General features: G+C 43.8%; 1 protein-coding gene across 2 annotated transcripts in view; it reads right to left on the bottom strand.

The window, feature by feature from the left end:
• Nucleotides 1-1,674: 1,674 nt before the first annotated feature.
• The window catches only part of kirrel3a (kirre like nephrin family adhesion molecule 3a), a 693,875-nt gene continuing 670,873 nt past the window's right edge, over nt 1,675-24,676 (bottom strand). For both annotated transcript variants that reach the window (XM_059957202.1, XM_059957203.1), the window contains 3 exons: nt 12,674-12,774; nt 7,611-7,697; nt 1,675-5,794 (listed from right to left, as the gene is read on the bottom strand). In XM_059957202.1, coding sequence (XP_059813185.1) covers nt 5,354-5,794; nt 7,611-7,697; nt 12,674-12,774 — 629 coding nt within the window. In that variant the 3' untranslated portion in view covers nt 1,675-5,353. The remainder of the gene's footprint in view (nt 5,795-7,610; nt 7,698-12,673; nt 12,775-24,676) is intronic.

Raw genomic sequence — 24,676 nt, 5'->3', positions numbered from 1 at the left:
AGTATTAAGAGGTGAGTGGGAGGGGTAAGATAATGGCTGGTTGGTAGCAGAAGATTATGGTCAGGTGGTAAGTTGGTGGGGGGGGGGGGGAGTCTAGAGAGAGGTAGGTGGATGGAAACAGAGAAGGAAGCCAGAATGGTCAGGTGGGGGAGGGGGTGTGAAGAGGGAATCAAATAAAGGAGGGATGATGTACAGATGGAGTCAGATGGGGAGGGTAATGAGTTCAGGAGATGGTGGGGAGGGGATAGTGTGGGGCGGGATGGAAGAGGTGAAAGGTGAATGAAGTGAGAGAGACCTTCAGGGTGGGAGTGGAAAAGGTGCTGAGCGAACATATTGGGCCCTGGAATGCTGGCTTTCCCATCAGAGGAAGGACATACCTGTGACCATAGGAGTACAACAACAGGACTAGTTCCTATGATGGGGATTTGCTCAGCAGATCGATCTCATGTTCTTAAGCTCAGAAGAATGAGAAGTGACCCCTTTGGAATATACAATACTCATATACGACTTAATGTGATAGATGCAGAGACAATGTTTCCCCTGGCTAGAGTACCTGGCAGGGGTCACAGACACAAATTAAGGTGTTGGCCATATGTGACAGAAATCAAAACACAGACAGTAGTGTATCTGTGGAACAACCTGTCAGAGGAAGTGGTAGATGTAGGTACAATACAATATTTAAAAGATACTTGAATAAGTGCATGAATAGGAAAGGCTTAGAAGGATGGAGACCAAATGCAGGGAAATAGGAATAGCTCAGGTAAGCTCCTTGGTCAGGCCTGTATGAGAATATGAAAAGAAAATTCTTCACAAAAAGGATGGTGAAACTTTGGAATTCTTAACCAAAAAGGTTAAGTCCAAGAAAGGGATTTATGCAACTTTACTTTTAATGAAACATAGGTATTTGGTTGGTATGATAACTTGCCACTGAGCTAAAAGAGGAGTCATGATTTTATTGAATAGAGGATCGGGCATAAAGTGCCAAATAGCCTGTTCCTGCTTATATCTTTTATGTTTCTTATATCCATGTTCATACATGTATATACACACACACACACACACCTCACTAACTCCTTACGATCAGTCCCCTTTCCAACTGATCTTACTGCCTCCCCCTTCGGACCAACTCACACAGCTCGACCGTCATCAGTCAGTACGTCCGAACCACAGCACCCCTGCCTTGCTAGCACTATCAGTCCAGTAACTGATAGAAGATGCTCAGTGGCAGATAGTGAGGCTCTTTAATTTATTCATTCAGAGCATGCAAATGTCACTGGCAATGTTGGCATTTATTGTCAGTCTCTAATTTCCTCTGACCTGGGAAGGATCTAGAGTCACATATTGTTCAGTAGGGGAATATTTCTGTCCACAAAGGATATCTGCGAACTGTAAGAGAGACATGGAATGCTGCATCTCCATAGCAACCTGCCAGGGTCCCCGGGCATTCAGAGACCCAGATCAGCTGGATTCCAAGGACCAGGATTAAACTGTAACCAGAGAGATGCCACTTGATGTCCAGTCTTCAGTTCCTTGTTGAAAACAGTTGGTGAGTTGATAGTCATGGTATTCGGGGCTTTTTTTTCCGATATTTGGATGACAACAGAAATGTTTCACACATTAAATCATTTCCATAATTTATTCACATTTTATCTTTACTGATTGAGTGCACAGAAAGCAAATGCAGGTAAACTCACTGGGACCACAAGCACAGAACTTAACCCTTCAGTAATAGAAGGTAAGTGTGGGGATGAACCTTATATTCCAAACATTCCTGTTTTGCAGAAGTACACAGATCTTTCCACAGATCTTTTGTCTGGTGTTTTGTGTAGATCCTCTGAAAGGAGAACACAAATTTCAGCAATTTTCCACCAGCACTCTCTTTGCTATTCCTTTGACAGGAAGACCGCAGGGAGCCTTGGAAATATTGCATCACCAAGTTGACTATCCCTTTGCGCCCACGAAAGCTGCTTCAGAGTTTCGGAAATTATTCATAGAAGGCCAGTTTCGACTATTTACTTGCTGCCTTTTGTTATAATCAAATCTTCCAAAATACTATCCAGACAATGAAGTACTGTTGAAGTAGGGCAGTTGTTCTAATGAGGGAAAAGCAGCTGCTGTTACACAGCAAGCTCCCTCAAACAGAAATTAAGCTGGGTGGGGGGAGAACATTCTGATTAGGGATGTTGATTTAAGGCTAAATATTGTTCTTGGACACCGAAGCTTCTAATTAAGAATCATTTTATGGGATCATTTGCATCCCAAATGATCATTTGCATCTCCGGAAATTGATAGAAGTTTTATATTTCATATCAAACTATTTATATAATAATAATTGATTAATTTATGTAACTCTGAAGATTTTATATGGAAATTTGGACCTTAGGTAGTGCACCAGTTCCTCATTGATGCCCAAGAACATTAGCCTTGGTTTTGGAGTCATGACTAAAATATGTAGGAATTATGGACCCAGAAACAGATCCTGAGGGGTAGGGCTTCTGCACAGTCTGTACCTTGATGGACAATTTTGGTGGTTTGCCTTAGCTTAATGCCATTGGTCAGCTTCTTGTCTTTTGGGGCAGTGAGTGGCAGCTGCTTGGTGGAGAGTGATGACTGGCTAGACCTGAGGTGGTCTAATAGCAGTGTGAGGAGACTGCAGTGTTGTCAGGTTGGTAAGAGGTGTGCGGGTACAACAAACGACTTGGTTGAGTGAATAAATGACTTGGATGAGGAAGTGAAACGCTGTGTTAGTAAGTTCGCAGATGACACAAATGTTGGTGGGAGTTGTGGATAAATCGAAGGGTTATTGTAGGTTGCAATGGGACATTGGCCAGATGCAGGGCTGGGCTGAGAAGTGGCAGGTGGAGTTCAACCCAGAAAAGTGTGAAGTGATTCATTTCGGGAGAGGTGAGGGGTCAGTGTTTGGGTGTGGAGAGAGGAATGTGGGGTTAGGGTCTGTGTGGAAAGAGGGATGTGGGGTTTAGGGTCTGTGTGGAGAGAAGGGTTTGGGGTCAGTGTCTGAGGGTGCTTAACCAAGTTGGCGGGCCGAGTGGACTGGGTTTTCCTCAGGATGAAGGCTAACCTCGCAGTGGTTACCCGGGTTTGTGTTGACTCGAAGAGTTTCCTATCTGTCTGGAGCTGCATTCACTTTGCAGACCTTGTGGTGTAAGGAAGAGAAATATGCAGGGAAGAGCAGACAACTGAGACTCTGCCATTTAAGTGCTTCATCCCCACTCGACAGGGAAGTTTCAATTTGCCCCTTAGCTAAGGATGCACATGTTCTTCAGAGAAGCACCAGTGTGTTACCAATAGCCTGAGCCAAGGGAGGGTTGCCCCACCTGTGAAAATACCCAGGGTTCTACAGGAGATGCAACCTGGTGACTGTTTCCACAGATCGAAGTGAGGTGCTTGTTGGGTGCCGAGCTCCCTTGCGCTGTTCCTTGAGTTGAATTGTGTTTGTAGATTAGAGCCTTCCATTGAGTGTCCCTGATGTTAAATTACAGAAGTTGCTATGGGACTGTATTAGATGTCAGAACCCAGCTGTTCTCCCAGAGCTGCCCATCACCATTCAAAAGGTTCACTGGTACTATCTACAGTGCACACTGGCATTATCCAGAAGGTTCACTGGAAATTTCCTCTATCTCAAAAATGTACAATTCTTTTCAAAATTACTTCAGAAATTGTTATAAAAATGTATTATCAGCAAACAATACTCCACATTTTTGTTAACAAGTTGGCATTGTGGTACCTAATTTACTGACACATAGGATTACTGAGTTGTCCACGGATTTGCCTGAATATCATGGTGTGTTGTGAATGACCCTTACTGTTGCACTATATTGGAACATATACTGTGACTGACTGTGGGTGATTAGGTAGCACAAATGCCAAACAAACAACTTGCAGTTGGGGTGGCAAAGAACAACACTTCAACTCTGTGAAACACTGTACATGAGATTAAAATGATATTTACATCTTTTGTACACTTCACAAACCTCTGTCACCAATTTTTCATGTTCTATTTAAAGAATTCATATCTGTGACAGAGATAAAGCATTTGACATTCCATCAATTTAATTTTGAAAGCCGAGAGTGTGAAAGAATATTGGGGTGAATAACAGTGGACCTCTCATCCTTCGAGCCCTGGGGTGTGTGGAGGGAACTGGTCTCTCAGTTAGAGCAAATTGCCATAGAACTCAGGACACTGAGAAAGCAGGGCCCAGTAACCCATTCCACAGGTCATCGGGGTCAGTATCTGAGGGCAGAGAGGATGGGAGTCACGGGGGCAGTGTCTGTGCACAAATTCTCTTGGGTGATAGGTACCAGTATTTGGCTGTGGACAGGGATGACAGGAGCTGGTATTTGAGAGTAGTAGAGAGTGGAGCTCACAGGGGTCAGTATCTGAGTGTGGAGGGGTCAGGGGTCAGTATCTGAGGGTGTTGGGACCCCTGATTAATGGGAGCAGATATTGGACCATCTGGAGCCTTTGCCCTCCTTCAGTTATCCAGCTTTTGTGCCGCATTTAACAACCTTTCTTGAGGCAGTGCAGATGTGTGCTTCTGTGTGGACAGCTGGCTGGACGAGGCGAGAGAAGCAGGAGGAGACAGAATGGGGAATGAGAGATGAACAGGAATAGATTTTGACTGGACATTTCAGTGGAGAACTTTTCACCAAAGGGGTGAAATCACTTGAGCCCCTCCAGCCTTAGTTGGGACAGCCTGCACATCAAACTGTGTAACCATCATCCTGCTTAATCATCACACTGCAGAGACTGTTGCAGGGCTGAACAAACTGAACTATCTCCAGCCCTGGGCCCAGCCTTTCAACAGATGACCTCTGGTGATTTTCACAAGCCCTTGACATTGGCGGCAAAGCTCAAAGAGTAGAGATTGGTCTTTTGCACAAAAATGACAGATCTATCTTTTGCCCCCAACGTTGGGCACAGATCACCCCTTGAAGATAGAAGGGCTGAGAGCCCGGTTTCGAGGCAGTCCCACCCCACCTACACATCACTCGGCTGTTACTTGATCCACCATGTTTCCTACTTTCCATCGGAGGACGTTGGCGACCTTCTTGGAGATCCAGCACAGTTAGGTTCCCTGTCCTAGACCAGTCAGATGTCATCAAACGATCTGCATCAGTCTGCCCCACCAGTGATGGGTTGAGACCAGGACTCGAAGTCATAGCTGGATCAAGAACTGAGGCTGTCACTGTCCCATTGTCCATGGGGCAGTTGAAAATAGACAGGAGTGTCCCTGGGAGGGGGCAGGTTTGAAGGACTTGGCCCATGGAGATTCCACTTAAGATTCAGGAGCAGGAGAGGCATCCAGGAGGAGGGGCCCAGGACGGGAGGGGTTCAGACATGGGTCTGCATTCGCCTCTGCAGTGGCCGTGTTAAGTCTGAGTTCTGAGATGACGAGTGAGAGTAGTGGGATGAAGCCGAAGCCTTGCTGGCCTCGTCGAACTGCACTGAGCTGTCCTGCTTGCTGTTGCTGCTGATGCTGCTGTCACACTGGTTGTCGAGGAAGGAGTTGCTGTCACTCATGGAGCCCCGCTGGTACTCCCGCTCGCAGAGCTCAATGGAGCTGCTCCCGTTGCCCAGCACAAAGCGCTGCCCGTACTCGTACATGCGGTTAGCGGCACTCAACTGTGTGTAGAGGGTCGAGAAGGACATGCCTGTGGGCACCCGCTGCTTCACGGACGGTCTCTGGTCTGGTGGGCAGCCCACGGTGCCGGTGGCAGCGGCTGGCCTGAGTTCTGGGAAGGTATGGACACTGTAGTAGCCGTTGGTGGGATCCTGTGGGGGAAAGGTTCAGATAGATGTTTGGATTAGATCTCAGCTTGAGGGAGAATCACACCTCTTCAGCAGATAAAATCTATTTTCTTAAGATGCATACTGGTGTCAATGATACAAAGCTAATGTGCTAATGGATTGTCAGCTCTCCGCATGGGAGGCAGTTTTAGCTGTTGGTGAGGAGTAGTGCACATTCAAATATCTTGCATTTACATCACCCCTTTTGACAGTTTAGATTGTCCTGAAAAGTATCACAGCTGACTAAGTGCTTTCTCCATGCATTTGGTGTTGTAATTTAGCAAAACACATCAGCCATTCTGAGCACTAGTAGGTGCCACAAACTACAGTTGGAGAATGATCAGGTAATTGACTTTTTCCTCTCAATCCTCTGCTCTCATTCATTGCTTTCTATTTACAACTCCTCTTAGATAATCCAGCCTGACTGTTAAACCTTCCCTGCCCTCTCTCAGCCGGCACCACCTCCATTTCTGCCATTCTGTCTCTCTCAGATATTCCCTCAGTCCATACCTTTCCCTTCTCTTAAAACATATTTGATTTTGAAGTCTCCCTAGTTCTGATGAGAGTTCATCAGCCTGAAATGTTACCTTTGTTCCTCTCTCCTCAGACACTGACTGACCTGGTGGGTATTTTTAGCATTTTGCTTTTTATTTCAGGTTTCTAGCATCTCATCTTTTTATTTTTCATTGGCCAGACATTCTTCTGATTGTAATTTTGAAGACACTGGGAATTCTTTTAAAGCCTTGCAGTGCCCTGGGTTTTAAAGATGGGTGGTGAGAAGCTTCCGTGTAGCTTTTGTTGACCCCACTCTCCCCTCCTGCACTGCTTGGCTCTAATCTCACACAAGCTGTGAATCTGTCTTCTGAGGTAGGTAAATGATTTGTGGAACAGATCAGCCTTTAAAAACAACATTTAAAAGATACTTGGTCAGGCATATGGATGTTATGGGCCAAACATGGACAAATGGGACTAGCTTGGGTGGCATCCTGGTCAGTTAGGCTATAGGATCTGTTTCCATGTTACATGACTCTGACTAGTAGAACTGGCTAAAAGGACTGAATGGCCTTCTGTTTCTGTGCTCGTTTAAACTCCTCCATTCATCACCATAGAGGATCTTTTTGATGACTCTCAGGGGGCAGGACCAATCAGCAATACTCACAGAGCAACATTGTGAACCGAAGGTGTATTGGGACCCCGATGCATTTTTGTGTGTCAGGAAGAGGACTGCCCAGGCACAGCCAGGTGTTCCCATTAGCAGAAGGTTCAAAACGTGGGAAAATATGGGTGAAAAAATACAAGAGGAAACACAGTTATCCAGAAAGGAGTAGGGCTGGAAGAAACAGTACTGGTGGTTACAGAGTACCTGGAAGTAAATAATGTGCATGGCAGGGATAAAAAGCCAAAGAATGTGACTGAAGTATATTTCCACTGGGAGTTAGCACAGATCCAGTGGGTTGAATGGTCTACTTTTTATTGCAGAACATTTAACAATTCTATCCCTGGAATCTCGCATCAAGTCCTGGACACTTTTCGCTTCCCTACATCTGAGGCAGTTGTCCAATTGGCCCCAACCAGAGTTCACAACCATAAACAAATGGAGTAACAAGCAACCTGCTGGAGAAACAGCAGCTGTGGGAAGAATGGAACCATCGACAGCAACAATTCCTTCCCCCCACCCCCGCCGCCCAGATACTGCCCGAGTTCCTCCAGCAGATTATTTGTTGCTCCGAATTCCAGTATCTGCGGCCTTTTATGTCTCCAAAGTAGAATGGAGAACCAAAAGTACATAAGATCTTTGAACCTTGATGTGTTGATATTCCTTCTCTTCTTCCTTGAGGACTTCCAGCTGTTTCAGCACCGGGTCCTGCTCAAACTCTCCCCGGTTAATCTGTAAACAACAAACAATCAGCACCTTCATCGCCCTTTACACATCCCCCGTAACACATTCATACTCCAACACTTTCTTCTCAAGGATATGTCTCAAATGATGGCCAAACAGTGAGAGGATCACTATTCAATTTAGTAGTCTGGTACACTCCTACAGGTGAAACAGCGGATAGTGCTGCTGAGGCACGTTGCTTTTGACCGTGATACTAGATTCTCTTATCCCTGTTACCATAAGTGTGTGGCTTCCTTCCACATCCCAGCGACATGCTCATGGGTAAGTTGACTGGCTGCTCTAAGTTACCACCACTGTAGGTGGGTGGAAGGAAAATGCTGGGCATCCAGAAGACAGAGCACTGGGGAACTTGAGCCTTGCACTTGTCCAAACAAGTGACAGGCTCCCGTAGCATGGGTGGATGAAAGCCGAAAGAGTCGACAAACTGACCACAGCATCCATGGTACAATGGCCCATTCATGAGGGGGAGGTGAGAAAAGAATGTGTGGGTGATATAAGACCATAAGACATACGAATAGAATTAGGCCACTCAGCCCATCAAGTCTGCTCTGCCATTCTACCATGGCTGACTCATTATCCCTCTCAACCCCATTCCCCCTGCCTTCTCCCTGTAACCTCTGATGCTCTTACTAATCAAGAACCTATCAACCTTTGTTTTAATGATTTAGCCTCCACATCTGTCTGTGCAATAAATTCCACAGATTCACCAACCCCGGCTAAAGAAATTCCTACTCATCTCTATTTCAAAGGGATGTCTTTGTATTCTGAGGCTGTGCCCTCTGGTCTTAAAGTCCCCCACTATAGGGAACATCCTCTCTTCAGCCACTCTATCTAGGCCTTTCAATATTTAATAGGTTTCAATGAGATCTCTGTTTCATTCTTCTAAACTCCAGCAAGTACAGGCTCGGAAGCATCAAATACTCTTCATACAAGTGCCTTTCATTCCCGGGATCACTCTTGTGAATCTCCTCAGGTCCCTTTCCAACGCCAGCACTTCCTTTTGTCGATAAGGCTCCACACGTAGTCTGACCAGTGCCTTATAAAGCCTCAGCATTGTATCCTTTTTTAAAAATATTCTAGTCCTCTTGAAATGAATGCTAACATTGCTTTTGCTTCTTTTACCACTGACTCAACCAGCAAGTTAGATATTGGAGAGTACGGTTAGAAGAATATAGATACTGTTTTCTTCAACTGTGAAAGTGAGTACCAACAGTTATGATGACTGCACAGTGGCAGTGTTAGGGACAGCTGGTCAAAGTGGAGGAGGAATTTGGATTGTGTGGAGAGCGGACCAGTTGTCATATTCACTTATTTATTGATTGATTGATTGGCTGGTTGAGAGTGGAATAAGCCCTTCTGGCAACTCAAACCATACCACGCAGCAACCCCTGATTTAATCCCTGCCTAATCATGGGATATGGTTCACATGGGAATCAATGACATAGATAGGCCCTCTCCCCCCCAGAAATGTTCAGCTGAAGGAGTATGAGTTCAAATTTTAAAAAAAGAATCAGAAAGGTGATAGTTTCTGGTTTACTATGTGAATGACATGAAAATTGGTAGAGTTGATATGAACAGTGAATTGAATACATCGTTCAGAAGCTGGTGTGTGAGAAATGGGCTTTAATTCAGAAGCACTGGACTATCACTGAGGAAAGAAAGAAATGCTCCACTAGAGTTGAGCTGGGACTGGTACCTAGTGAATCAAATAGCCGGGGCTGGTGATAAGGCTCAGCACTTAGTAGTGGAGGGGTAAGATTGGGTCGGGAAAATCTGGAAAGCTGACGAGAAGAGACTTAGTGACAATGTAAAGTAATGAAAGGGGTAGTGATAGCTAGAGGGTTTCAGGGAGGGATCAGGAAAACACAAGGGTATCCTTCCACTCGGTCAGAACAGGGAAAATGGTAAACACACAAAAGTGAAGGATTGTTATCTGAATGCATGCAAGTGGATAAATTAATGACATCAATCAAAGAAAATTAGTACAATCCAAAAGAACTGTGACTCTGATATGATTTCAGTATAAATGAGACTGGGTATTAAATATTCCAGGATATTTCATCTGTAAGAGAGATATGGAAACGAGGTGGGATAGCCTCGCAGGTATTTGTTAAAGAAAATTATGTCTAACCAACCCTTCAGAGGTCTTTTTTTGAAGTAGCAGAAAGGGATGATGAGAAACATGGTGGATGTGGTGCATCATCAAGATTGTAGCCCATTGAATTAAAAGAGCAGCAGCATTATGAGTAGAAAATTGGCTGAGTAATGGGAAACAATGATGTGTGGACTGGAGGGAAGTGTACGGTGGACTTTCCCAGAGTTTGTTACCAGGACCACTGTTTTGTGTAACTTTGATCGATGTACAGTACAGGTCTGCAGGTGGTGTAGATCGTGGGCGTGTCTAAGTTTTGAAGGGGAGCGTATGATGATATGAATACAGGAGCAATTGATCACTCTGTTCCCTACACTTACTCCTCCACTTAATAAATCATGACTCATCTGATTGTAACCTTAACTCAATATCCCCATCTATCTGTGGTAACATTTCACTCCCAGCTTATCAGGAATCTACCTGTCTTAAAAGAAAGTATTCAAAACCTCTGCCTCGCAATCGGATAGATGCAGATATGATGACAGAACAGATATGTAGACTAATTATGAAAAGATTTAAAAAGCAATGGGGTTATTGTAGTGGGTGACTTCAGCTTCCCCAGTACTTGCATAATGCAAGAGGATTATATAGGGCAGAGCATGTGGGGTGTAACTAAGAGTGTTTCTTAAAACAGTGCATGGATAGTCCAACTAGAGAAGGGACTACCCCTGGAGATTTAAGATGGTTATGAATAAGGATAAGTCTGGACCTTAGGGAAGGGAGTGAAAAAGTACTTGATTAGGGAAGGGAAAATAAATTTTTTAGGCAGGAGCTACAGAGAAAAAGTTGGGAGCAGCTGTTAGTGGGAAAGAAAACATCTGACATGTGAAAATCTCTTCATTTAAAGACCAGCTGGTTAGAGTTAAGGAAGAAGGGCAAGAATGGCAAGGTAATGGAACTTTGGATGGAGAGAGGGGTTGCAAATTTAGTCATAAAGAAAAAAGGAGCTGAAATTGCATAGCACTTTTGAGAGTAGCCATTAGCTCACATTAAGGTGAATTACGGACTGAGGTGAGTGGGCTAAGTTTCTGGAGGGCAAGATGTCACCTGGAAATTATGGCCAGCATGTTCTATCCTGAGTTAAATCATTATGCACAATTTGTATCTGGAAGTAGGTGCTCTCAGATGCAGTTTCTAAACTGCACAGTGTATACGGTTGACCGTCATGCTCTCAGAGGGTACTGTGAAGTTACTGGAGATTCTTATTGCATGGTGGGACTGAGAGAGTGTACAGCTGAACTGTATGTACAGTAGGACTGTGTTCACTGCGTGTGTACATGCTCAGAACATGGCGTGCTTATTTAAGTGTACTGAACGACTTTGTGGACAACATCTACAGCTGCTGGAAGATAGTTAACTCATTGATCCTCCATTGTGAGGAGATGCCCGCAGCAAATGCTGTTGAATGGCACATTCCAGGGCCCAAGCATATTGAGGGTCACACTGAAGCTCCGTGCAGCCACTGCAAAGTCTGTGTGGGAAAGGACCACAGTCTAGGGTCTAGGACACATAGGAGTTGGGCCCTGTAACAGCCGCTCACTCACTTCGAGGTTAAGAAACAAACATGAGTGGCTTTGATGCATTGTAAGGAAATGTGTTGAATTGATAGTATGTGGAGAAAGACGTGCAAATTGTATTTAATGTACATAGATTATGAGTAAAAGGTATTTTTGAAATAAGAGAAAACTATTGTTTACTATGGCCTGTGAACTTTTACAATGAGTGTACTATAAAATAGTGCATTCTGTATACATAGGGAGCATATGCTCACCTTCAGAGCAATATAGCATGTCAAAATTGTGTATAATTTATGTTTAATGTATGGTTCTCTTGTGAAGGTGGCTTATGTGAGCCTATATACCTGTGACGCTGTTGCAAGTAAGTTTTCATTGTGTCTCTGCATACATATACTTGTGCAAGAGACAATTAACTCAACTTTGAACTTAAATAGCTCATATTGTGAATATTCCCTGGTATTGTGTGTACGCTGAGTGTGTGGTATAAGACTGTCTGCTCATATTGTGTATCACTCTAAGCGTGCACTGTGGGCTGTGAGCTCATTCATGACAGTGTACTGTGAGGGCACTTTATTACTGAGAATGACAATGACAGTTTTGGCCCCCTGAATTAAGAAAGGATGTTTAGAGATCTAAGGCATGCCAGAAGAACTTCACTTGAATAATTCCTGCAATGAGAGGGTTGTCCCATCATGAATGGCTAAAAATATCTAAGTGTTTTCTCTGGAGTTGAAAGGAATGAGTGGTGATTTTATTGAAACATAACATTCTGAGGTGGGCAGGACAAGGTAGATATTGAGATGTTTCCACTAGTGGGAGAGTCTGGGAGGAGAGAATACGGTTACAAGACAAGGGGGCTGTCATTTAAAACAGAATCTCATAAGAAAATTTGCAGAAGATGCTGACTCTGGAATTCTTTGGAGGTACTTAATGGGGAGATAGGTACATTTTTGAAGGATCTGTGTCTTTGAGGTCGACATGGAAGTGACACAGTTGAGGTAGGGCAGTTGGGGCAGAGCAGCAGTGATTATATTGAATGGTGGGGCAATACTTAGGAGCCACAGTTCTCCTCCTCCTCCTATGTCTTGTGTGCACACTAAAGCAGAAGCAGGAATCAAGGACGAGGGTTATGCTCCAATCTGTATCATGAGGGCTAATGCCCTGACAGAGAACAGCAAGCTCAACTCAGCATGGAACCTGGGTCCATGGGGAACAAGTTATATGATGCATCATTTCCTCAGCTTAGGCTTGTGAGGAGACTAGAAACACTGTGCAGAGAGAGATACCAAACTCACCATCACATTTTGAATCGCTGCCTGGTCTCCTGGCTGCTGGGCTCCATTGTGGACAATCTCTACACGGATCTCATTCTTGGCAGAAACGTCACCTTTAACATCTGGAAAACAGTCATAGCATGAAAGTCAAACACCCCTCACCTGAAGCTTTGACCTTCTAATATGGACCTGGACACTGTAATGGGTATGAAGGGTGAGCTGTTGTCTGGGTAAATCAGCCCCAGGCTTTTCCACTTGGACAGAGCTACATAGTGGGAAAGATTCTCACTCCCCATTTTACCTTAATGGTCAATCTTTATGCCAATCATTGTGTGGAAACTTGTTTTCTGATGCTGACCTTGGGCTTTTATCTTAGCAGAATACTTCCTGCAGCATTCTGCAGTTCCTTCTTCCTTATCATCAGCTATCTCCACACCTCAGTGTGCCAATCTGACATCCTAGGCCAATACTATGTGAGCGCTGCATCGTCAGGCTGCAGTTGAAATATTAAGCTCATACACAGCCTTCCTTGCCTGGGCAATCAATGGTTCTGCTGAGCACAGGTTCTCCTTGTGTGTTCACCTCTCTTGACCAGAACAAAGTGTTCACACAAATAAGCCTTGTATGACTTGTCCTGTAAGAGTGACATGTGAAGGTACTGAACAAGTCAATCTTTCCATATGACCTATCCTTGACTCATCAAGTAAAGCAGAAGAGCACAAAATTCTTCATTTTTTTTCAAAGTACCTGTTTTCTCAGTTGAAGATCAGGTTGTGGAGTTTCTCTGAGGAACCTCCAAATTCAGTGTGTCCCTGACCAAAGCTGGCTGGAGCCCTCCAGTTGTCTGTGCAAAGGAGATTTTGATTTATTTGAGGATAAATCTTACTTGATGTCTCCCTCAAAAGCCTATATCTCTTTGCTTTAACTGCCTAGGGCAGTAATTGTATGAATAACCAATGTCCAGGGCCATTGACGACAAGATCCTGACCTTGAACTCCAGACAGCTATCACTTTGGTGCTAAACCTTGTATTCAGAACAGATTGAAAACCCCAGAATATATCTCACTTTGTGTAAGCATCAGACATACAGTAGCATCAGCAAAGAGCAAACCTTGGTTCAATGGAGGAGTAGACAAGCAGCAGAAATAGTCATCTCTAACCATGAAACGCCTCTACGCTTGTGTATTAAACAGCAGGAACTGTGGCTGAGAGAACATCCAATGGATTAGATCAAAGCCCTGCAGTCCTATACATGGAGTGTCAATTGGAGCTTGAAAATTATACAACTATTGACAGGAGATTCTCCATTAACAGCTTCATTGTCAACCAGGGCCAAACTAAAAGCTATTGCCAATCACATTTGGTCAGGAGTTCCAAGTGGATGATTGGTCTTAGCTTTATCCTGAGATTGCAGATTTCTGCCAATTACTTCACTCCCCGTGATGTCCAGTAATGGCCGGTTACAGCAAAGGCCCATTCTGGCTGCAGAACAGAAGACCAATGCTCCTGAACCAGCTGCACTTCTAGCCAAGAGTTGTTCGGTACAGTCACAATGCTGGCATTTGTCTGAGAATGTGGGAAAACTCTCCAAGTATGTCCTGTCCAGGAAAAAAACCCAATAAATCCACCTGCTCCATCTGTTTGCTCTTAAACACGAAGTGATGCATGAAGCTATTGATGGTGCTATCAACTGGCTCTTACTCACCAATTACCTGCTCTTTGATGCCTAGCTGGTGTTCGACCAAGATCACTCAACCTCAGATCCTATCATAGCCTTGATCTGAACTTGATGGAATTCCAAGAATGCTGTGGAAATGACTGCTTTTGACATAAATTGACCAAATGTGATAATAAGAAGCTTCAGTAACATGTGTGAATTTTGCTTTCCACTGCCATTCTAGTCATTAAGGAAGAGGAATGGACTTATTCAAGACCAATGATCTCAATCCTAGGACATCATTTCAGAGGTTGCTCCAAGCTCCATTTCCAACATCTTCATCAATGACATTCCTTTCAACATGTCAGAAATGGGTAAAATTTACCATGATTGGAGTGTGCTTTGTTTAGTTCATAATGCCTCCAGATAATGAAGCACAACAAAGCTACATGGAGTAAGAGGTGGAGAACATTTAAAAATGGGCTGATAAGTGGCAAGTGAACTTTGCAGCACATGAATACCAGTCAATGGTCATTACCAACAAAAGAAGAATTAGTCACTTAAGTTTCTAAATCGATAACATCACCAACCATCACCATCGAAACTCTAGGGATTATTTTCATCAGGAACCTAGCAGTACTAGTCATACTGCATCTACAAAAGGGAGTCAAAGAGTGGCCACCCTGAAGTGAATGATTCATCTCCTGAAACATGAAAGCAACATCTGGGAAAAACACGAGGAATTCTGCAGTTGCTGGAAATCCAAAGCAACACACACAAAATACTGGAGGAACTGAGCAGGTCAGGCAGCATCCATGGAAATGAATAAACAGTTGATGATTTGGGCCGGTACTCTTCTTCAGGACTGGAAAGGAAGGGGGATGATACCAGAATAAAAAGCTGGAGGGGAGGGGAAGAAGGATAGTTAGAAGGTGATAGGTGAAGTTAGGTGGGTGGGAAAGGTAAAGGGCTGGAGAGGAAGGAATCTGATAGGAGATGAGAGTGGACTATGGAGAAAGAGAAGGAGGAGGGGGACCGGGGGAGGTGATAGGCAGATAAGAGGAGGTAAGATACCAGAATGGGGAAAAGAAAAGAGAGGAGGGAAACATTTTTTTACCGGAAGGAGAGGGGCACCAGGGACAAGAAATTCTGCAGGTGCTGGAAATCCAAAGCAACGCACACAAAATGGTGGAGGAACTCAGCAGGTCAGGCAGCGTTCATAAAAGTGAATAAAGTGTCAGAGTTTCAGGCCAAGACCCTTCTTTAGGACTGGAAAAGAAGGGGGAAGATGCCAGAATAAAAAGGTGGGTGGAGGGGAAGAAGGATAAACAACGCGGTCAATTTGCACCAGTTCACTACTTCAACCATTCCCTCCATTACTATCTTAATATGGCTGTGGTACATACAACCTATCAGATACACTGCTACAGAAACCTAAGATTCCTCCAACAGGACTTCCAAAACCTTGATTGTCCAGAAGGTCACGTTTGACAAACTTCTGTAGATCTGCCGTTTTTTAACTGATTACATATGGAAGCACCAATGCCCAGGAATGGAAATGGTTGCAGAAAGTGGTGGATACAGCCCAGTTCATCACACGTAAGACCCTCTCCACCATTGAGTATGCTTACATGGAACTCTACCATAAGGAAGCAGCATGCATCATCAAAGACCCCTCACCATTCCCTCTTCTCGTTACTACCATTGACCTGGAGGTACAGGAGCCTCAAATTCTACACCACCAGGTTCAAGCCCAGTTCTTACCCCACAACCATCAGGCTCCTGAACCAGCGTGGGTAACTTCATTCACCACAACTGTGAACTGATTCTACAACCTACAGACTCGCTTTCAAGGACTCTTTACAACTTATGTTCCCGTTATTATTTTTATTTGCATAGCTTGTCTTCTTTTGCATATTGGTTGTTTGTCAGTGTTTTTTATTTATGTATAGTTTATTTTTGCAAATTTCTACTTTATTTTTTCCTGTAAAAGCTTGCAAGAAAATGATTCTCAAGATAGTTCAATGGATTCCGGTTAATTGGGCCACCAGTTAATCAGGGAAGATGTTTATTCAGGGCTACTGTTAAAGGACAAACACTAATCAAGAAAAATGCTGGGGTTTCCTTCATTTATTTGGGTCACTATGCCACTTAATTGGGGCAAGAAACTGTGTCAAACTGGTTCTAATTAATGTCAGTCGCATGCACTTGTATGGCTGTTAGATGTTCCACCGTACTTAGAGTAAGTAGTTCTAAAGTAGCATCAGTTGCATGTGTTTGTGTTCAAAAGCAGTGATTTTTGTCACTGATAGTTGGCAAGAAATAAGCAGTAAGACTATTCCAAACCGTTTAGCTCACTGTTGTTTCAAGCATTTAGGCTTGGGGATGCCAGAAATGGCTGGGAGTGAAAATGAAACCATTTCACTACTTCAACAAGTTAGGACCTATGAAGAATTTGAAGGTATGGACAATCATCTTGAATATTACTATGAAAATGAAGTTTTACAGGATGCAATCCTAGCATGTATGAAAGTAGTCCATTATCTACACCAGGTGTCTGCATTGATTTTGCTCATTGAGTACTTTGGATGAATTCCTTTGACGATAAATATTAGGAACTAATACAGTTTCATAATACTGTAGTACTATTGGTAGTGTTGTAATTTGTTCTGTATTTCATTTAAATACATAATTTGTCTTTTTTAAAATACTTTTTTAAAACTATTTCCATGAAACTTCAGCTAATTGGGCCACCCACTTAATTGGGCCAAAATGTACTGGTCCTGATGTGTCCCAATTAATAGAAATCTCCTGTATATGATAACATATATATACTCTGATAATAATCAGTTATAAAGGTTTCAGCAGTGTAGGAAGACTTTTAGATTGAGAGGAGGGTTCATATCGAAAGCTACAAACTTCTCTGGATCAGTCATTGCCAGTGGCAGAGCATCACCCATATTCAGGGAGCACTTTATCAGATACCCATGTTGGCGAGGTTCTAGTCACAAAGAGAAGGCTTCCTGCTTCTGACAGTTCTGCTGTGTTCTTGCATTACTGTGGAGCGTTACCTTTAGTGTGAGGGAGCAGCAAACAAAATAATGTCTAAGGATGGTGAAAGAGGGTGAGACCAGGAGAGAAGGGTCTGGAGATTTAGGGAGAAAATTAAGACCATAGGAGCAGAATTAGGCCATTTGGCCCCTTGAGTCTGCTCCATCATTCAATCATGGCTGATCTTTTTTTTTTCTTTTCTCCTCCTCAACCCCAGTTCCCGGCCTTCTCCCCGTAACCTTTGATGCCGTGTCCAATCGAGAATCTATCAACCTTTCTGTTAAATAGACTCAATGACCTGGCCTCCACAGCTGCATGTGGCAACAATTTCACCACCCTTTGGCTGAAGAAATTTCTCCACATCTCTGTTTTGAAAGGGTACCCTGAGGTTTGTGCCCTCTTGTCCTAGACACTGTCACCATGGGAAACATCCTTTCCATATCTACTCTGTCTAGGCCAGGGGTCGGCAAAGTTTACCATTGAAAGAGCCATATGGACCCATTTCCCACAGAAAAGAAAACACTGGGAGCCACAAAACCGGTTTGACATTTAAAATGAAATTACACTGCATACAATGGTTTTTTTTGCCTTTATGCTATGTATAAACAAACTATAATGTGTTGCATTTATGAAATTGATGAACTCCTGCAGAGAAAATGAAATTACATTTCTGCATGCAACAAAAACATTTTGAACTCCGAAAAAAAGACGTTGGGTTGAAGGTTACTCCATAGTTAGCCTACCTTGGATCAAAGAATTAAAAGAAAGCGCGCACTGGCGGGTGTCAGGCATTGGCAGTGGTGATGTATATTAATAGCGATAAAAAAACACGTTGTAGCGGTGTGCTACACGCAGCGCTAAAATTAAGACACTGCAGTCAAAGGTAACTTTATTCGAACTAAACAGCCTTGATTTAAAGCCTCCCTCAACCCGTCCCCGTGGGCGCGGATGCTCCAAAAGACACGTACTCACAAACCCCCGTAGGCTATCTCCCTTAGCCGGAACGGTGGCTAATTGTGAGCCGGTTCAGATGTGCCAGGAAATGGGGTCTCCACAACATTTTTAGATTGTACAAGATCACCATAATCTTCAAATTTCGAATTACATTTCAAAAACTAACAAACTACGGGGAGCCGCAGCACAGAGATCAAAGAGCCGCGGGTTGCCGACCCTTGGTCTAGGCCTTTCAACATTCGAAAGATTTCAATGAGATCCCCCCTCATCCTTCTGAAATCCAGCGAGTACAGACTCAGAGCCATCAAATGTTCCTTGTATGATAGCCCTTTCATTCCTGGAATCACCCTTGTGAACCTCATTTGGACTCTCTCCAATGCCAGCATATCTTTTCTAAGATGAGGAGCCCAAAAATGTTCACAATACTCAAGGTGAGGCCTCACCTGTGCCTTATAAATCCTCAGCATCACATCCTTGCTCTTGTACTCTAGACCTCTTGAAATGAATGCTAACATGGCATTTGCCTTCCTCACCACCAACTCAACCTGCAAGCTAATCTTCAGGGTGTTCTGCACAAGGACTCCCAAGTCCCTCTGCATCTTAGACTCCTGGATTTTCTCCCCATTTAGAAAATAGTCCACACATTTATTTCTACTACCAAAGTGCATGACCATGCATTTTCTAACATTGTATTTCATTTGCCACTTTCTTGTCCGTTCTCCTAATCTGCCTAATTCATTCCGCATTCTGCCTGTTTCTGCAACACTACCTGCCCCTCCATCAATCTTCATATTATCTGCAAACTTGGCAACAAAGCCATCTATTCCATCATCTAAATCATTTACATACAGTTAAAAAGAAGAGCCCCAACACTGACCCCTGTGGATTCAGTATCAGAGAACTGAAAATTGAATAAAAAATGAAAATCAAAGCAAAACTGCAGTTACAATACACAGTGCACAGACAAAGTGATAAGCCTTTAATAGATTATGTACATAAATCACAGAAGTTCCTTATGTTCTACCCTTTGCCCTCCTCCATCTCCACTGCTACTAAAACTCACTTGTTTTCCCTCTCTCATTTCTGTCGAATGGTCTCATTCCCCAAAAAATTGCCGGTTCTCTCTCCATAGAAGCTGCCTGATTTGCTGAGGTTTCCCAGCAGTCTTTACTTTAGTCGAAGAACACAGAACATAGAATAGAGAACAGGAACAGGCCCTTCAGCTCACACTGTTGTGCTGAATTAATTCAATTAGTAATGAAATGCCTAACTAAACTAACTCCTTTTGCCTACACAATATCCATATTGTTCCATTTGCTGCATATTCATCTGCCTATCTAAGAGCCTCTTAGATGCCTCTTTTATTGGTGGATCAGACGAGAGGAGTGTGAGTGTGGGTGTCAGAGCCCTACAGTAGTCAGGAGAGGGAGGATAAAAGGAGCAGATTCGGGCAAAGCCGGTCTTTGTGGACTGCTCAGGCACCGAAAGTGTCAGCATCGGAGGCTTAACCTCAGCTGCAAATAAAAGAAGGGTAGGCTCAAGTGAAGCAGCCATTGTTGGAGAGTGCCAGTGACAGAGTGTGAAGGCTTTGGCTAAACAGGCTTCGGCGTGAACAGGCAAAGGCACAGTTAAGAAGAGGCAAGTCTTTTTGTGTTTTAGTCTGGATTAGTCAGGATGGAATGCTCCTCCTGTCAGATGTGAAAATTCAGGATACCTGATGGTTTCCCCGTTGATGATATCTGTGGGCAGTGCACCCAACTACAGTGCCTAACTGCCTGGGTCATGGGAGCAGCTGCCAGGCTGCTGTCACTATGGCTGACTCTGAGTCTCGATAGAGAAGGGCAAAAGTCAGGCAGTGTGGTAGTTATAGGGGACTCAGTTGTTAAGGGGACAGAAAAGAGGTTCTGTGGCTGCAAAAGAAACACCATGATGATATGTTGCCTCCGGGTGCTAGGGTCCGTGAGGTATCGGAGTGACTGCAGCATATTCTCAAGGGGGAGGGTGAACAGCCAGAGGTTGTGGTACATATTGGCACCAATGACATGGGCAGAATAGGGGAAGAGTATACAGAAGGGTTAGGAAAGAGGCTGAAGAGAAGGACCTCCAAGGTGTGATCTTGGATTACTCCCTATGCCACAGGCTAGTGAAGGTAAGAATGGGATGATAGCACAGATGAATGAGTGGCTGCCCAGATGGGGTAGGGGGCAGAGTTTCAAGCTCTAGGATCATTGGAACCTTTTCTGAGGAAGGGGTGACCTGGACAAGTGGGATGGGATGCATACTCAGGAGCTTTAAACGAGTTTTGCATGAGTCAGTAAGGAAAGAATCAGACCAGAAGGTAGCTGTCAGGGAAAGTATTGAAAGGCAAAATTGAAATAACTGGTATGATGAGTCAGATAGTTTGAAGTGTGTATATTTTAATACGTGGAGTATTATGGATAAGGGCGATGAACTTAGAGCATGGATCGGTACATGGAACTACAATGTTGCAGGCATTATTGAAACTTGGCTGAGAAAGGGGCAGGAATGGGTGATTAATGTACCAGGTTTTCAAAGTTTTAGAAAAGGTAGAGGAGGAGGTAAAAGAGGGGGTGGATTTGCACTACCAATCAGGGACAATATCACAGCTGCACTCAGGGGAGACATAATGGAGGGGTCAGACACTGGGCCTATTTGGGTGGAACTCAGGAACAGGAAGGGTGCGATCACACTGATGAGATTGTACTACAGACCCCCCCCCACCCCCCGATAGCCACCGGGACATCGAGGAACAGATATGTAATCAGATTGAGGAAGTATGTAAAAATATTAGGGTTGTTGTCATGGGGGATTTCAGCTTCCCTAATATAAACTGGGGACCTTCTTAGTGCAAGGGGTTTAGTTGGGGCTGAATTTGTTAAGTGTATCCAGGAAGATTTCTTAAATCAATATGTGGACGGTCTAACGAGGGGAGGAGCTATACTGGACCTGGTGTTGGGTAAGGAGCCTGGCCAGGTGACTGTGGGTGTTCAGTTAGGGAACAGTGACCACAACTCCTTCACTTTCAGGATCGCTATGGATATGGACAGGTATGGTCCTCCTGGGAGAGTTTTAAATTGGAGTAGGGCAAATTGTGAGGGCATTAGGCAGGAACTAAGAAGCGTTAATTGGGAACACCTTTTCTCTGGCAAGTCCACACCAGACATGTGGAGGGTGTTTAAAGGTCAATTGCACAGAGTACAGGAAGGGTATGTTCCTGTTAGAAGGATTGACGGGGATTCTAGAGAAGTGATAAATTTAGTCAAGAAGATAAAGGAAATGTATCTAAAGCTATGGAATTCAGGACATGAGCATTATAAAGAAGCCAGAAGTGAACAAAAGAAGGGAATTAGGGAATCCAGGAGGGGCCATGAAAAGTCCTTGGATAAAGGTGATTCTATACATACATAAAGAGTAAGAAGATAGCTATGGAGATGGTGGGACCACTCAAGGATAAAGGGGGGACCATTTACTTGGATGCAGAGAATGTGAGTGAGGTACTTAATGAGTAATTTGCTTCAGTATTTACCAAGGAAAATGATATGGGGGACCAGGAGATCAGTGAACCATAGAACCATAAAACACTACAGAACAGTACAGTCCCTTCAGCCCTCCATGTTGTGCTGACCCATATAATCCTTAAAAAAGTACTAAACCCACACTACCCCATAACCCTCCTAAGTGCTGAGTGTATAAATATGTTAGGGTATTTAGAGGTCAAGGTGGAGGAAATGTTGGGCCTCCTAATGAGTATTAAGGTGGACAAATCCCCAGTGTCTGATGAGATTTACCCCAGGTTATTGAAGGAGGCAAGAGATGGGATTGCTGGGGCCTTGATCAGTGCCTTCATGTCCTCTCTAGGCACAGGTGAGGTCCCAAAGGATTAGAGAGTGGCTAATGTTATACCTCTATTTAAGAAAGGAACAAGGGAAAATCTTGGGAATTATAGACTAATGGTTTCACATCAGTTGTAGGGAAATTGCAGGAGAAAATTCTTATGGGTATGAGCAGTTGGAAACCCATGGCCTAATTAAACCCAAAGCCAGTATGGCTTTGTACGTGGTGAGTTGTGCCTTACCAACTTGATTGAGTTTTTAGACAAGGTGAGGAGAGAGATTGATGAGGGTAGGGCAGTGGATGTTGTCTGCATGGATTTTAGCAAGACGTTTGACAAAGTCCCTCATGGAAAGCTAATCCAGAACATTAAGATGTTTGGGGTCTATGGTGAATTGGCTGTTTGGATTCAGAATGGGTTTGTGCACAGAAGACAGTGGTGTTCCACAGGGATTTGTGCTGGAACCTCTGCTGTTTGTGATATATATAAATGATCTGGTTGAAAATATAGATGGGTGGAGTCGTCAGTTTGTGAATGATACCAAGAGTGGTGGAGTTGTGGAGAGTGTAGAAGGCTGGTAAAGAACAGCACAATATAGATCAGTTACACTATTGGCTGAGAAATGCCAGATGGAGTTTAACCCAGAGAACTGTGAGTTTTTGCTGCTCAGTAGGGCAAATGGCAGGAAACAGTACACAATTAAGGGCAAGACCTTTAAGAGTATTGCTGAGCAGAGAGATCTTGAGATCCAAATTTATAGCTCCGTGAAAGTGGCTACACAGGTCGATAAGGTGTTTAAGAAGGCTTATGGGATGCTTGCTTTTGTTAGTCAAGGCACTGAGTTCAGAAGTCAAGAGATTACGTTGCAACTTTATAAAACTCCAGTTAGGCCACATCTGGAGTATTGCATACAGTTCTGGTCACGCCACTATAGGAAGGATGTTGAGGCTTTGGAGAGGGTGCAGAAGAGTTTTACTGGGATACTGCCTGGTTTAGGGGGCATGTGCTATCACCAGAGTCTGGATAAACTTGGGTTGTTTTCTCTGGAGCTTCAAAGACTGAGGGGAGATCTGATAGATTATAAGATTATGAGAGGCATAGATAGAGCTGCACAGAGAGCATCTGTTTCCAAGAGTTGATTTTCTAATACCAGAGGGCATTCATTAATTGATGAGGGGGGGGGGGGCAATGGATGTTGTTACTTTAAATGCATTCCCTCTTGTATTTCAACCCTAGGGGAAAATGGCTAACTGCTATATCTATGTTTCTCATAATGTTATCAACATCTATCAGATCTCCCCTCAGTTTCTGCCATTGAAGTAAAAACAACCGTAGTCCAACCTCTCTTTATAGCATATGCCCTCTTATCCAGGCAGTACCTGGTAAACCTCTTCTGCACCCTCTCCAAAGCCTTGCCATCCTTCCTATAATGGGATAACCAGAACTAAATACAATACTCCAGCTGCAGCTGCACTCGAGTTTCGTACAGCTGGAACATAACTTCTCAACACTTGAACCCAAGAATGGCAAGCATGCTTTGTGCCTCCTTTACCACCCTATCAACCTGTGTTGCCCACTTTCAGGGAGCTATGGTTGGACCCCAATATCTCTCTGCAGCTGGAGGAAGCCCACGTGGTCACAGCTACAACACACAGTCTCCTCACTGAGAGCACTGGAGGTCAGGAGTGAACTGGGACTGCTGGAGACGTGTGGCTGAAGTTCCACTACATTCAACACTGTGCCATGCCAGCGATGTACCAATAGCATCTCACTTACTCTCTACTTTTCTTCTTGCAGTGTCTCCTTAATTTAATATGCTGCACCATACACTACAAAGTCTGAGTTAGAGCTGATCGACACAGCCCTGCACTATTTCTGGTGTTACGCACTGCAGTTACACACTCCATTTGTTTTAGTGCATGCTAATTCACAGGGCAGTAAATTAATAAACATGCATATTAACAAGCATTCTTCTTAGCTACGTCTTAGCTTTTATCAATGCTCAGTGGAACCTTTAATGCTGTTCACAGTCAACTGTGGCCAAAGCTGTCTCGGCACATACTTGCTTCTGTTGTACTCCAGCCAATTAGTGTACATTTCAAAGGGTTTAAATACTGATTTACCGGGACTCTTAGCCGGAATGCTCTGGGCAATCCAATTTTTATGCAGACTCTTTGGAAGTGAGTAGAATATATGCTGAATCTATATTCCAATGTTAATAGAGTGTTTTGTAAAAAAAAAATGTCTTAAAATTCTCCGGAAGGAAATCAACTTTAATGACCACGTGTTCATGGTGGATATACTTGTTAATGGTTCTCAGCAAATTCCCAAAGCTTTGAGTGTTAACAGACAAGATGGATTTGGCTGCTGAACTAGTGTTGGAGCAATAGAAGAAAAAGAATGTGTATAGAGGCAGCTAAAGCAGAACAAACCGGGAAAAGCAGAGACAATGTAGAAAGGACTGAGCAGGAATCAATACACGGTTCTCATCCAACACCAGGCACATGCA

Source organism: Hypanus sabinus, chromosome X2, assembly GCF_030144855.1.
Source record: "Hypanus sabinus isolate sHypSab1 chromosome X2, sHypSab1.hap1, whole genome shotgun sequence".
NCBI lineage: Eukaryota > Metazoa > Chordata > Chondrichthyes > Myliobatiformes > Dasyatidae > Hypanus > Hypanus sabinus.
This window is presented reverse-complemented; position numbering and strand designations above follow the sequence as displayed.